The sequence below is a fragment of the Entelurus aequoreus genome, linkage group LG15, assembly GCF_033978785.1.
Source record: "Entelurus aequoreus isolate RoL-2023_Sb linkage group LG15, RoL_Eaeq_v1.1, whole genome shotgun sequence".
In the NCBI taxonomy this organism is placed as follows: domain Eukaryota; kingdom Metazoa; phylum Chordata; class Actinopteri; order Syngnathiformes; family Syngnathidae; genus Entelurus; species Entelurus aequoreus.
In genome coordinates, this window is record NC_084745.1 from 54,563,608 (window position 1) to 54,578,273 (window position 14,666).

The 14,666-nt window shown below is 41.6% G+C and overlaps 1 protein-coding gene across 1 annotated transcript in view; it reads right to left on the reverse strand.

Annotated features, from left to right (window-relative positions):
- LOC133630266 (integrin beta-1-like) overlaps window positions 1-14,666 on the reverse strand; it is a 134,453-nt gene that overhangs the window by 31,998 nt on the left and 87,789 nt on the right. The window contains exons 2-6 of the mRNA XM_062021748.1: window positions 14,172-14,232; window positions 9,845-9,930; window positions 4,869-5,088; window positions 4,628-4,798; window positions 1,518-1,756 (exon numbers count right to left, since the gene is read on the reverse strand). Of these exons, the coding sequence (XP_061877732.1) occupies window positions 1,518-1,756; window positions 4,628-4,798; window positions 4,869-5,088; window positions 9,845-9,930; window positions 14,172-14,232 (777 nt within the window). The remainder of the gene's footprint in view (window positions 1-1,517; window positions 1,757-4,627; window positions 4,799-4,868; window positions 5,089-9,844; window positions 9,931-14,171; window positions 14,233-14,666) is intronic.

Sequence of the window (14,666 nt, forward strand, 5' to 3'; positions counted from 1 at the left end):
GCTACTTTACACTTTATTTGTCACCATGGAGGCGAGGATTAGTGATTTAGAAGAAGCTAAAACACTGCCGACTGCAGATGGACGATAACAAATATCAATGTAATCAAAATAGTATCGACTAAATACGCTCCTGTACTTGGTATCATTACAGTGGATGTCAGGTGTAGATCCACCCATGGCGTTTGTTTACATTGTGACGCCGGTGAGCTATTGTATCCTCCTACGGTGTGTAGTGAAGCATGTTTAGCTATTCCTCGTCCTCCAGTGATAACGATACTTTACACTTTATTTGTCACCATGGAAGCGAGGATTAGTGATTTAGAAGAAGCTAAAACACTGCCGACTGCAGATGGACGACAAAAAATATCAATGTAATCATAGTAGTATCGACGAGATACGCTCCTGTACTTGGTATCATTACAGTGGATGTCAGGTGTAGATCCACCCATGGCGTTTGTTTACATTGTGATGCCGGTGAGCTATTGTATCCTCCTACGGTGTGTAGTGAAGCATGTTTAGCTATTCCTCGTCCTCCAGTGATAATGGTACTTTACACTTTATTTGTCACCATTGAGGCGAGGATTAGTGATTTAGAAGAAGCTAAAACACTGCCGACTGCAGATGGACGATAACAAATATCAATGTAATCAAAATAGTATCGACTAGATGCGCTCCTGTACTTGGTATCATTACAGTGGATGTCAGGTGTAGATCTGCCCATGGCATTTGTTTACATTGTGAGCTATTGTATCCTCCTACGGTGTGTAGTGAAGCATGTTTAGCTATTCCTCGTCCTCCAGTGATAATGCTACTTTACACTTTATTTGTCACCATTGAGGCGAGGATTAGTGATTTAGAAGAAGCTAAAACACTGCCGACTGCAGATGGACGACAAAAAATATCAATGTAATCATAGTAGTATCGACTAGATACGCTCCTGTACTTGGTATCATTACAGTGGATGTCAGGTGTAGATCCGCCCATGGCATTTGTTTACATTGTATCCTCCTACGGTGTGTAGTGAAGCAGGTTTAGCTATTCCTCATCCTCCAGTGATAATGCTACTTGTAAGAAACTTTAAATGTCGCCTTGGAGGCCGGGATTAGTGATTTAGAAGTAGCTGAAACACGTTAGCTGCTAGCTAGCTAGCCATGTCTTAAAGCAGCTCTTCCCGAGGGTGTTTCAGTGTTATAACTTCACCTTTATCTTGACTTTTTACACCAAAATGCGTCCATTCTCCCTTTTCTGTCTACACACTGTGTCTTTTTGTAAGTACTCTGTGCGTGTGCGCTGCCGAACATGCTCCTCCGCTGGTAAAACCAGCAATGTCATGACGTGACGACGACGGGAAGCACAGGGTGTTGGACACGGTACTTTTTAGAGGTGGTATAGTACTGAATAGGATTCATTAGTGTATACTAGTACCGGTATACCGTAGAAGCTAAGGTAGAGGCAACACTTCACAGGCTGTGGGAAAGAAAAGCAAGATGTTTTTATGTGTTGGTTGTGCTGCTTACCCCACACACGGCCACTTGCATGATGGCATCGAAGCCCCCCTCAGGGGAGTCCAGGTTCCCAGAGATGTGCTGCTGACCCACCAGGGTGTTGAACTTCTTGCCGTCGCTGGTCAGCTTCAGGACGTTCTTGTAGCTGAAGGGACTGGTGCAGTTCTGGTCCCCGGTGCAGGGGTTGAGCAGCTTGGCGGGGGTGGTGCTGATGTACGGCATCACCGTCTTCTCCACAAAGGAACCGAAGCCTGCCACGGACATGTCGCAAAAATATCACGGGATGATACGGTTTCAAGCGGCGAGCACTTTCACGATATCATTCGTTCACATCGAGCCACAAGCGGCTCTTTAGCGCCGCCCTACATTTTCAAAAATGTATGAAAATGGAAAAAGGTGAGGGGAAAAAAATATATTTTAGTTTGCATGTTGTCTTGTGTAGGAGGACAAACATGACACTAACCTTCCTAATTGGAATTGGGGGTTAAATCACCGAAAATGATTCCCGGGCGCGGCCACCGCTGCTGCTCACTGCTCCCCTCTCCTCCCAGGGGGGGTGATCAAGGGTGATGGGTCAAATGCAGAGAATAATTTCGCCACACCTAGTGTGTGTGTGTGTGACAATCATTGCTACTTTAACCTTTTTAATTGTTAGAAATCCCACTGTTTATATGAAACATGCTTCACTGCGCCGTTTTGTCCTACTAATTTCGGAAGTCCTTGAACGCACCGTAGTTTTTTTTTTACATGTTAAAGTTATAAAGTAGCAATGATTGTCACTAGGGATGTCCGATAATGGCTTTTTGCCGATATCCGATATTGTCCAACTCTTTAATTACCGATACCGATATCAACCGATGCCGATATCAACCGATATATGCAGTCATGGAATTAACACATTATCATGCCTAATCTGGACAACCAGGTATGGTGAAGATAAGGTACTTTTTTTTAAAAAATAAAAAAATAAGATAACTAAATTAAAAACATTTTCTTGAATAAAAAAGAAAGTAAAACAATATAAAAACAGTTACATACAAACTAATAATTAATGAAAATGAGTAAAACGAACTGTTAAAGGTTAGTACTATTAGTGGAGCAGCATGTGTGCTTACGGACTGTATCCCTTGCAGACTGTATTGATATATATTGATATATAATGTAGGAACCAGAATATTGATACCAGAAAGAAATGGGGGGAAGGAGGTTTTTTGGGTTGGTGCACTAATTGTAAGTGTATCTTGTGTTTTTTATGTTGATTTAATAAAAAAAAAAAACCAAAAAAAAAAACCAAAAAAAAAAACCGGTACAGATAATAAAAAAACCGATACCGATAATTTCCGATATTACATTTTAACGCATTTATCGGCCGATAATATCGGCCTGCCAACGGACATGTCGGAAAATATCACGGGATGATACGGTTTCAAGCGGCGAGCACTTTCATGATATCATTCGTTCACATCGAGCCACAAGCGGCTCTTTAGCGCCGCCCTACATTTTCAAAAATGTATGAAAACGGAAAAAGATGAGGGGAAAAAAATATATTTTAGTTTGCATGTTGTCTTGTGTAGGAGGACAAACATGACACTAACCTTCCTAATTGGAATTGGGGGTTAAATCACCGAAAATGATTCCCGGGCGCGGCCACCGCTGCTGCTCACTGCTCCCCTCTCCTCCCAGGGGGGGTGATCAAGGGTGATGGGTCAAATGCAGAGAATAATTTTGCCACACCTAGTGTGTGTGTGTGTGACAATCATTGCTACTTTAACCTTTTGAATTGTTAGAAATCCCACTGTTTATATGAAACATGCTTCACTGCGCCGTTTTGTCCTACTAATTTCGGAAGTCCTTGAACGCACCGTAGTTTTTTTTTTACATGTTAAAGTTATAAAGTAGCAATGATTGTCACTAGGGATGTCCGATAATGGCTTTTTGCCGATATCCGATATTGTCCAACTCTTTAATTACCGATACCGATATCAACCGATACCGATATCAACCGATATATGCAGTCGTGGAATTAACACATTATCATGCCTAATCTGGACAACCGGGTATGGTGAAGATAAGGTACTTTTTTAAAAAAAATAATAAAATAAGATAACTAAATTAAAAACATTTTCTTGAATAAAAAAGAAAGTAAAACAATATAAAAACAGTTACATAGAAACTAGTAATGAATGAAAATGAGTCAAATGAAGTGTTAAAGGTTAGTACTATTAGTGGAGCAGCATGTGTGCTTACGGACTGTATCCCTTGCAGACTGTATTGATATATATTGATATTGATATATATATATTGATATATATAATGTAGGAAGCAGAATATTGATAACAGAAAGAAATGGGGGGAGGGAGGTTTTTTGGGTTGGTGCACTAATTGTAAGTGCATCTTGTGTTTTTTATGTTGATTTAATTAAAAAAAAAAAAATTAAAAAAAAAAAATTAAAAAAAAACCCGGTACAGATAATAAAAAAAAACGATACCGATAATTTCCGATATTACATTTTAACGCATTTATCGGCCGATATTATCAGACATCCCTAATTGTCACACACACACACTAGGTGTGACGAAATCCTTCTCTGCATTTGACCCATCACCCTTGATCACGCCCTGGGAGGTGAGGGGAGCAGTGAGCAGCAGCGGTGGTCGCGCCCGGGAATAATTTTTTGGTGATTTAACCACCAATTCCAACCCTTGATGCTGAGTGCCAAGCAGGGAGGTAATGGCTCCCATTTTTATAGTCTTTGGTATGACTCGGCCGGGGTTTGAGCTCACGACCTACCCATCTCAGGGCGGACACTCTAACCACTAGGTCATATATAAACCATTTAAAAGGATATAAAGGTTTATTTCTCATTACTGTAGAGTTGTTTTTCATTGTACTGAAATTGGAAGGTAAATAACTTTCAGTTTTCCTCACAATACAGACATCAGGAACTTTAGTCCAGAATCTTCACGGTCCTCATGGACGGACCTAATTAGGTAGCAAAAAACACCAGGACTCGGTACACATCCCTGGTCCTCAGTGGAAACAGTTTGGACAGCCCTGGTTTAAAAGTAAACCAAAAAGTAACCAATCTGCCAAAATATAAATGGTGAACTAGAAATCCTCACCTATCCTGAAGTCGGACGTGATCTTTGACATTTCCAGCATCAAATGGGTTCCCAGGTTCTTCACGTTCTCCAGATCATCTTTCATGGAGTAGGACAAGTCCATCAAGTAGTACAGGTCGATGGGATAATCTTCTGCCCGCTTGAACTTCAGGTTGAAAGACTGGGCCTCACCTGTACACACACGCGGTCACATGACTGCGACAATCAACACCAAATACCCTTTGCATTGGCGATCCTTCACCGGATCTGAGGGTGAGACTGAGCTTCTGGGGCTGGATCTGGGTGATGTCCTCCGGCTTCAGCTTCTCTGAGGCCTTTCTTCGATTGGTCACCGGCTTGTTCCTGAGGACCCTCTTCTGCCCGTGAGGGTTCTCAATCATCTGCTCTTTACAACCGCGGTTCTTCAGCGACTGCAGCTCGTCACATCGGGTCGACACGGTCTCGCCTTGCTTCAGGAACTCCTGGAATAGTCCACATTCGTGAATTTGGAGAAATGACATGCACAAAGTCTAAAGTCAAAAGTGTACATATACTTGTAAAGAACATGATGTCATGGCTGTCTGGAGTTTCCAGTCATTTCTACAAGTCTTATTTTGTTGTGATGTAGTGTCCACACCTTTAAGTCAGGACTTTGGGAAGGCCATTCTAAAACCTTCATTCTAGCCTGATTTAGCCACTTTTGAGGTGTGTTTGGGGTCATTGTCCTGTTGGAACACCCAACGGCGCCCAAGACCCAACCTCCGTGTCAAGACGTGGTTTTCGCTTCGTTCTCCCAGGAAGGCAAACGGACGACTCCGGACAGGACTTGCAGGTAGGAACATGATTTAATTTGAATAAAACAATCAACGAGGTACAAAACAGAAAACAACCCGAAGGCAAGCGTGCATATCGCACGCGGAAGCTAAGGCAAAAACATAGGACATGAAACTATAGACATGAACCTCACGAAGCTGTGGCATGAAACAACTAGCATTAACTATGGCATGGAACAAACACGAAACTGTGGCATGAAACAAACACGAAACTGTGGCATGAAACAACTAGCATTAACTATGGCATAGAACAAACACGAAACTGTGGCATGAAACAAACACGAAACTGTGGCATGAAACAACTAGCATTAACTATGGCATAGAACAAACACGAAACTGTGGCATGAAACAAACACGAAACTGTGGCATGAAACAACTAGCATTAACTATGGCATAGAACAAACACGAAACTGTGGCATGAAACAACCAGCATTAACTATGGCATAGAACAAACACGAAACTGTGGCATGAAACAAACACGAAACTGTGGCATGAAACAACTAGCATTAACTATGGCATAGAACAAACACGAAACTGTGGCATGAAACAAACACGAAACTGTGGCATGAAACAACTAGCATTAACTATGGCATAGAACAAACACGAAACTGTGGCATGAAACAACTAGCATTAACTATGGCATAGAACAAACACGAAACTGTGGCATGAAACAAACACGAAACTGTGGCTTGAAACAACTAGCATTAACCATGGCATAGAACAAACACGAAACTGTGGCATGAAACAAACACGAAACTGTGGCATGAAACAACTAGCATTAACTATGGCATAGAACAAACACGAAACTGTGGCATGAAACAACTAGCATTAACTATGGCATAGAACAAACACGAAACTGTGGCATGAAACAAACACGAAACTGTGGCATGAAACAACTAGCATTAACTATGGCATAGAACAAACACGAAAATGTGGCATGAAACAAACACGAAACTGTGGCATGAAACAACTAGCATTAACTATGGCATAGAACAAACACGAAAATGTGGCATGAAACAAACACGAAACTGTGGCATGAAACAAACATGTAACCGTGGCATGAAACAACTAGCATTAACTATGGCATAGAACAAACACGAAACTGTGGCATGAAACAAACACAAAACTGTGGCATGAAACAACTAGCATTAACTATGGCATAGAACAAACACGAAACTGTGGCATGAAACAAACACGAAACTGTGGCATGAAACAACTAGCATTAACTATGGCATAGAACAAACACGAAACTGTGGCATGAAACAAACACGAATCTGTGGCATGAAACAACTAGCATTAACTATAGAATAGAACAAACACGAAACTGTGGCATGAAACAAACACGAAACTGTGGCTTGAAACAACTAGCATTAACTATGGCATAGAACAAACACGAAACTGTGGCATGAAACAACTAGCATTAACTATGGCACAGAACAAACACGAAACTGTGTCATGAAACAAACACGAAACTGTGGCATGAAACAACTAGCATTAACTATGGCATAGAACAAACACGAAACTGTGGCATGAAACAAACACGAAACTGTGGCATGAAACAAGTAGCATTAACTATGGCATAGGACAAACACGAATCTGTGGCATGAAACAACTAGCATTAACTATGGCATAGAACAAACACGAAACTGTGTCATGAAACAAACACGAAACTGTGGCATGAAACAACTAGCATTAACTATGGCATAGAACAAACACGAAACTGTGGCATGAAACAAACACGAAACTGTGGCATGAAACAACTAGCATTAACTATGGCATAGAACAAACACGAAACTGTGGCATGAAACAACTAGCATTAACTATGACATAGAACAAACACGAAACCGTGGCATGAAACAAACACGAAACTGTGGCATGAAACAACTAACATTAACTATGGCATAGAACAAACACGAAACTGTGTCATGAAACAAACACGAAACTGTGTCATGAAACAACTAGCATTAACTATGGCATAGAACAAACACGAAACTGTGGCATGAAACCAATAATGACGCCAGGACGACTGACTGGCAAAGGCAGGCTTAAATAGTCCTCTGATTAGAAGCAGGTGCGCGTCCCGAACACCAGGGGCAGGCGAAAATCATAAGTAGTCATGGTAACTAAAACAAACTCAGGTGTCAAACAGGAACTAAAAGAGTCCAAAACTAACAGAACATAACATAAACATGATCCGGACCACGGATCATGACACTCCGGGCTGATGATTTTAGCTTGTCCTGAAGAATTTGGAGCTAATCCTCCTTTTTCATTGTCCCATTTAAAGCAGCAGTTCCATTGGCAGCAAAACAGGCCCAGAGCATAATACTACCACCACCATGCTTGACGGTAGGGATGGTGTTCCTGGGATTAAAGCCCTCATCTTTTCTCCTCCCAACATATTGCTGGGTATTGTGGCCAAACAGCTCCATTTTTGTTTCATCTGACCACAGAACTTTCCTCCAGAAGGTCTTATCTTTGTCCATGTGATGTCACCTGCCCCTGGTGTTCGGGACGCGCACCTGCTTCTAATCAGAGGACTATTTAAGCCTGCCTTTGCCAGTCAGTCGTCCTGGCGTCATTATTGGTTTCATGCCACAGTTTCGTGTTTGTTCTATGCCATTGTTAATGCTAGTTGTTTCATGCCACAGTTTCGTGTTTGTTTCATGCCACAGTTTCGTGTTTGTTCTATGCCACAGTTAATGCTAGTTGTTTCATGCCACAGTTTCGTGTTTGTTTCATGCCACAGTTTCATGTTTGTTTCATGCCACAGTTTCGTGTTTGTTCTATGCCATAGTTAATGCTAGTTGTTTCATGCCACAGTTTCGTGTTTGTTTCATGCCACAGTTTCGTGTTTGTTCTATGCCATAGTTAATGCTAGTTGTTTCATGCCACAGTTTCGTGTTTGTCCTATGCCATAGTTAATGCTACTTGTTTCATGCCACAGTTTCGTGTTTGTTCTATGCCATAGTTAATGCTAGTTGTTTCATGCCACAGTTTCGTGTTTGTTTCATGCCACAGTTTCATGTTTGTTTCATGCCACAGTTTCGTGTTTGTTCTATGTCATAGTTAATGCTAGTTGTTTCATGCCACAGTTTCGTGTTTGTTTCATGCCACAGTTTCATGTTTGTTTCATGCCACAGTTTCGTGTTTGTTCTATGCCATTGTTAATGCTAGTTGTTTCATGCCACAGTTTCGTGTTTGTTTCATGCCACAGTTTCGTGTTTGTTTTATGCCATAGTTAATGCTAGTTGTTTCATGCCACAGTTTCGTGTTTGTCCTATGCCATAGTTAATGCTACTTGTTTCATGCCACAGTTTCGTGTTTGTTTCATGCCACAGTTTCGTGTTTGTTCTATGTCACAGTTAATGCTAGTTGTTTCATGCCACAGTTTCGTGTTTGTTTCATGCCACAGTTTCATGTTTGTTTCATGCCACAGTTTCGTGTTTGTTCTATGCCATAGTTAATGCTAGTTGTTTCATGCCACAGTTTCGTGTTTGTTTCATGCCATAGTTTCGTGTTTGTTCTATGCCATAGTTAATGCTAGTTGTTTCATGCCACAGTTTCGTGTTTGTCCTATGCCATAGTTAATGCTACTTGTTTCATGCCACAGTTTCGTGTTTGTTTCATGCCACAGTTTCGTGTTTGTTCTATGCCATAGTTAATGCTAGTTGTTTCACGCCACAGTTTCGTGTTTGTTTCATGCCACAGTTTCGTGTTTGTTCAAATTGTTCAGGACAAGCTAAAATCATCAGCCCGGAGGTTGGGTCTTGGGCGCAGTTGGGTGTTCCAACAGGACAATGACCCCAAACACACCTCAAAAGTGGTAAAAGAATGGCTAAATCAGGCTAGAATGAAGGTTTTAGAATGGCCTTCCCAAAGTCCTGACTTAAAGGTGTGGACAATGCTGAAGAAACAAGTCCATGTCAAAAATGTAGCTGAACTGCACCATTTTTGTGGTCAAAAATTCAGTCAGAAGCTTGTGGATGGCTACCAAAAGCGCCTTATTGCAGGTCAACTTGCCAAGGGACATGTAAGCAAATATTAACATTGCTGTATGTATACTTTTGACCCTCACATTTTCAGTAGACACATAATAAATTCATAAAAGAAGCAAACTTCATGAATGTTTTTTGTGAGCAACAAGTATGTGCTCCAGTCACTACATCACAACAAAATAAGACTTGTAGAAATGATTGTAAACTCAAGACAGCCATGACATGATGTTCTTTACACGTGTATGTACACTTTTGACCACCTTCATAATGTACATAAAAAGACATGTTTTTATTCAAGTTTTACGCAAAGACGTGGTCACATGGGGTCTTTATTGCACAACAACATGCAAGACCCGTGCAAGTGTGTAGCATCCTCCTAACTCCCTAATAAAAACGTTGATTCATACCGGGTCCGTGCACCAGCCACATTTCGCTCCAGCCTGGATGCAATCCCCGCAGTATTTGGCATTCGCACTGATGCACTCATTCCCCTCTGTAGGGAAAAAAAAAAAACAAAGAGAGAAAAAGCAGAGTCAGACAGCAAGTAAGCAGCCCTTCCAGCCCCCCTCCGCTGTTTACACATCAAATCATGTGGAACACGAGTCGTAACTGGAGACCTCCATTGTCTTCTCCGTGATGCTGACTTGGAGCTCCAGTAACTGTCAATCACATCATTAGAATATAGTAGCTAGGGATGGGCACCAAGTACTTTTACAGATATATTTTATGTGAATCGATGCCCGGTAGTACACACTACCGTATTTTCCGGTCCATAGGGCGCACCGGATTAAAAGGAGCACTGCCGATGAGCGGGTCTAGTCAGGGTCTATTTTCAATCCAATCCAATCCACTTTATTTATATAGCAACAAGAACGTTTCCAAAGTGCTGCACAGCCATGTTAAAAACAATATTAAAAACGATAGTAAAAACAATATTAAAAACAATATTATGCTACACCAATGACTGAATAAAAACAAAGAATAAATGAATAGAAAACCAATACAGAGACAATATAAAAAATAAATATGATTAAAAACGATTTTAAAGGGTAAAACCAATTAAAACAGTAAAATAGACATCAAAATTTATGACCCTAACCCTAACCACACAGGACAACAGAGGACAGATTTTCATACAAAAGGCGCTCCGGATTATAAGGCGCATTAAAGGCCTACTGAAAGCCACTACTAGCGACCACGCAGTCTGATAGTTTATATATCAATGATGAAATCTTAACATTGCAACACATGCCAATACGGCCGGGTTAACTTATAAAGTGACATTTTAAATTTCCCGCCACACTTCCGGTTGAAAACGTCTATGTATGATGACGTACGCGCGTGACGTCAATCGTTGAAACGGAAGTATTCGGACACATTGAATCCAATACAAAAAAGCTCTGTTTTCATCTCAAAATTCCACAGTATTCTGGACATCTGTGTTGGCGAATCTTTTGCAATTTTGTTTAATGAACAATGGAGACTGCAAAGAAGAAAGTTGTAGGTGGGATCGGTGTATTAGCGGCTGGCTGCAGCAACACAACCAGGAGGACTTACTTGGTTAGCAGACGCGCTATCCGACGCTAGCCGAAGACCGCATCGATGATCGGGTGAAGTCCTTCGTCGCGCCGTCGATCGCTGGAACGCAGGTGAGTACGGGTGTTGATGAGCAGATGAGGGCTGGCATAGGTGGATAGCTAATGTTTTTAGCATAGCTCCGTGAGGTCCCGTAGCTACGTTAGCTTCAATGGCGTCGTTAGCAACAGCATTGTTAAGCTTCGCCAGGCTGGAAAGCATTAACCGTGTAGTTACATGTCCATGGTTTAATAGTATTGTTGATTTTCTGTCTATCCTTCCAGTCAGGGGTTTATTTCTTTTGTTTCTATCTGCAGTTAAGCCCGATGCTATCACGTTAGCTCCGTAGCTAAAGTGCTTCGCCGATGTATCCGAGGTGGTTTAAAATACAAATCCGTGATCCACAATAGAAAAAGGAGAGGGTGTGGAATCCAATGAGCCAGCTTGTACCTAAGTTACGGTCAGAGCGAAAAAAGATGCGTCCTGCACTGCACTCTAGTCCTTCACTCTCACGTTCCTCATCCACGAATCTTTCATCCTCGCTCAAATTAATGGGGTAATCGTCGCTTTCTCGGTCCGAATCGCTCTCGCTGCTGGTGTAAACAACGGGGAAATGTGAGGAGCCTTTCAACCTGTGACGTCACGCTACTTCCGGTACAGGCAAGGCTTTTTTTTATCAGCGACCAAAAGTTGCGAACTTTATCGTCGATGTTCTCTACTAAATCCTTTCAGCAAAAATATGGCAATATCGTCAAATGATCAAGTATGACACATAGAATGGATCTGCTATTCCCGTTTAAATAAAAAAAATTAATTTCAGTAGGCCTTTAATATACTAACAGCATTTCATGATTAATATTTATAAATGAAGATTCCTAATAAATGACACTAGAATAAGCACATGTTTGATTGGTAAATCATAGTGTAACGACCTGGAATGACACTTTATGTGTGGTGTTGGAGTTGTCCCACTTTTTGTGTGGCTGTAAACGCATCACTGGCTAAGTGCCATATGTGCATGTGTTGGTGCAAGTGAGAAAGAGCGAGCGGGTGCTGTTGATATAACAAAGTTGCTTTTGGTCTGGTTTGTACTGCAGAAAATGACCACTTTTGCTAGATATCATTTTTTTACTAATGTTTTGGTGATAAATGACAATAAAGAGTTTCGCTCAGTAAAGTGATGGATGGAGTTCATGTCCTCAAAGCGTCTCGACAGACGTTACAATATTTGAACAATGACGACGAAAACTGTTTGTCCGTGTGTCGAAAATTGTTACGTGCTTATTTTTTAATTTGATTTTGTGCGTGGCATAGATTTGCCGTGCGCAGAGGACGCTTGAGCAGTGCGCAATTGCACAGGCGCGCACAAATTGCCTCTAGGTAATGTTAACAAAGCAAGTATGCCTGATAGAATACGCTCAAACAAAGTAGGGCTCAACCTTTCCAAAACTGGGCTAGCTTGATGCTAATTTACATTGGCTTTGCCATATACATGCTACTGATTAGCACAAGCAATGTCAAAGGGTGATTTTACAAAATTTGGTAATGAAAACTAAGATGCGTGTTACAATTAGCTGGTGTGTAATAAATACAATACTTTGGAGTATAAATACTTTGTAGGACGCAACAGGGAGACACTAATGCATGCTTTTATTACAAGTCGTCTAGATTATTCTAATGCTCTGCTTTAGAACTCATTCACAGGTCACCTTTGAATGTGGTTTTGGCTTCTTAAGAGACATATTATTGTTCTTTGAGTGTTAAAAAAGGGTTCTCTTTTTCTGTTTTAACTTGTATTACACGTTTAATTTGGGGTATGACGTTTGTAACGGGGAAAGATGTGTCCTTTATTCATGTTAGCATCCAAGCTGGCTTTCCCAGGAAATGTGCAGTAATCAATCGCAGTTTTACAATAATTAAAGTTTGAAACGATGACACCAACCGTCAGGAATGTTACCGTGGTTTACCATTAACACTGGTAATCGTCACATCCCTGTTACGGCAAGAGTCGCATGTTAATTTGCGGATCGTTTCCCCAAGATGCAGACGGAACTCCGGAGGCAGTGTGCAGGTAGGAAAATGATTTATATTCCACAAATCAGGCAAAATACAAAAATACAGAAAAGCGTGTGGATTTGCACGGGAAGCTAAGGAAATATCTAACGGGAAAACTTAGCATTGAACCAGGAATCAAAGAGTATGCCAACGTAACTTGTTGCATGAGCAAACAAGACAGCCAGACAGAGTGTGGCGAAAGACAGGAATACATAGCTCTCTGATTAGTGCCCGGGAGCAGGTGAGCGTCCCGAACACTAATCAGAGGCAGGTGAAAATAATCAGCACCCATGGCAACTAAGGAACACAAACTAAGGGAGTCAAACTAAAATAAAACGTGATTCGGGACAATCCATTGTTGCATTGTATTTTGTTGTTGTTTTTTTTGCATACGTACGGCAGAATCCAACATGAATCCTACCTTTCTGGGCACTGCAGAGGACTCCGGGAAAACTTAGCATTGAACCAGGAATCAAAGAGTATACCAACGTAACTTGTTGCATGAGCAACCAAGACAGCCAGACAGAGTGTGGCGAAAGGCAGGAATACATAGCTCTCTGATTAGTGCCCGGGGGCAGGTGAGCGTCCCGAACACTAATCAGAGGCAGGTGAAAATAATCAGCACCCATGGCCACTAAGGAACACAAACCTAGGGGTGCTGAAAACAGAACTAAGGGAGTCAAACTAAATAAAACATGATCCTGGACAATCCATTGTTGCATTGTATTTTGTTGTTTTTTTGCATATGTACGGCAGAATCCAACATGAATCCTACCTTTCTGGGCACTGCAGAGGACTCCGGGAAAACTTAGCATTGAACCAGGAATCAAAGAGTACGCCAAGCTAACTTGTTGCATGAGCAACCAAGACAGCCAGACAGAGTGTGGCGAAAGGCAGGAATACATAGCTCTCTGATTAGTGCCCGGGGGCAGGTGAGCGTCCCGAACACTATTTAGAGGCAGGTGAAAATAATCAGCACCCATGGCAACTAAGGAACACAAACTAAGGGAGTCAAACTAAAATACAACATGATTCGGGACAATCCATTGTTGCATTGTATTTTGTTTTTTGCATACGTACGGCAGAATCCAACATGAATCCTACCTTTCTGGGCACTGCAGAGGACTCCGAACAACGCAGATATCAAGATCAGCTTCACGTCCATCTGAAAGAACACGGCAACATGATTTTCCACTGACAATAAATCGTCGTGCTTTGCCGTCTGAAGACATGGACGCATTTCCTTGACAAAATGGCTCCGAGGAGCGACAATCTCCACTACAGATTACATCTCTAAACGGCTGCGTTTTAACATGACGTGGGTGGCTATTTCCAGTGGGTTGCAGGGCAACAGGCAGCTAATTCAAGTCAGACAAGTACACATGTATATTCATGTACTCTGCGACACAGCCTGCTGGATGCCTTTTCCCCACAATCCCTTTTACTGTAAATAGCATCATCTCCCTGGAGTCCTGGTGGATTCATGCATATTGACCTCTCTGCAGCTCCTATGGTCAGCCGTATCGATTCATCCCGCCTAATAAAAGCCACATGACTCACTATTGACAATAACACAATCTATGAGAGCACAGACGGCTT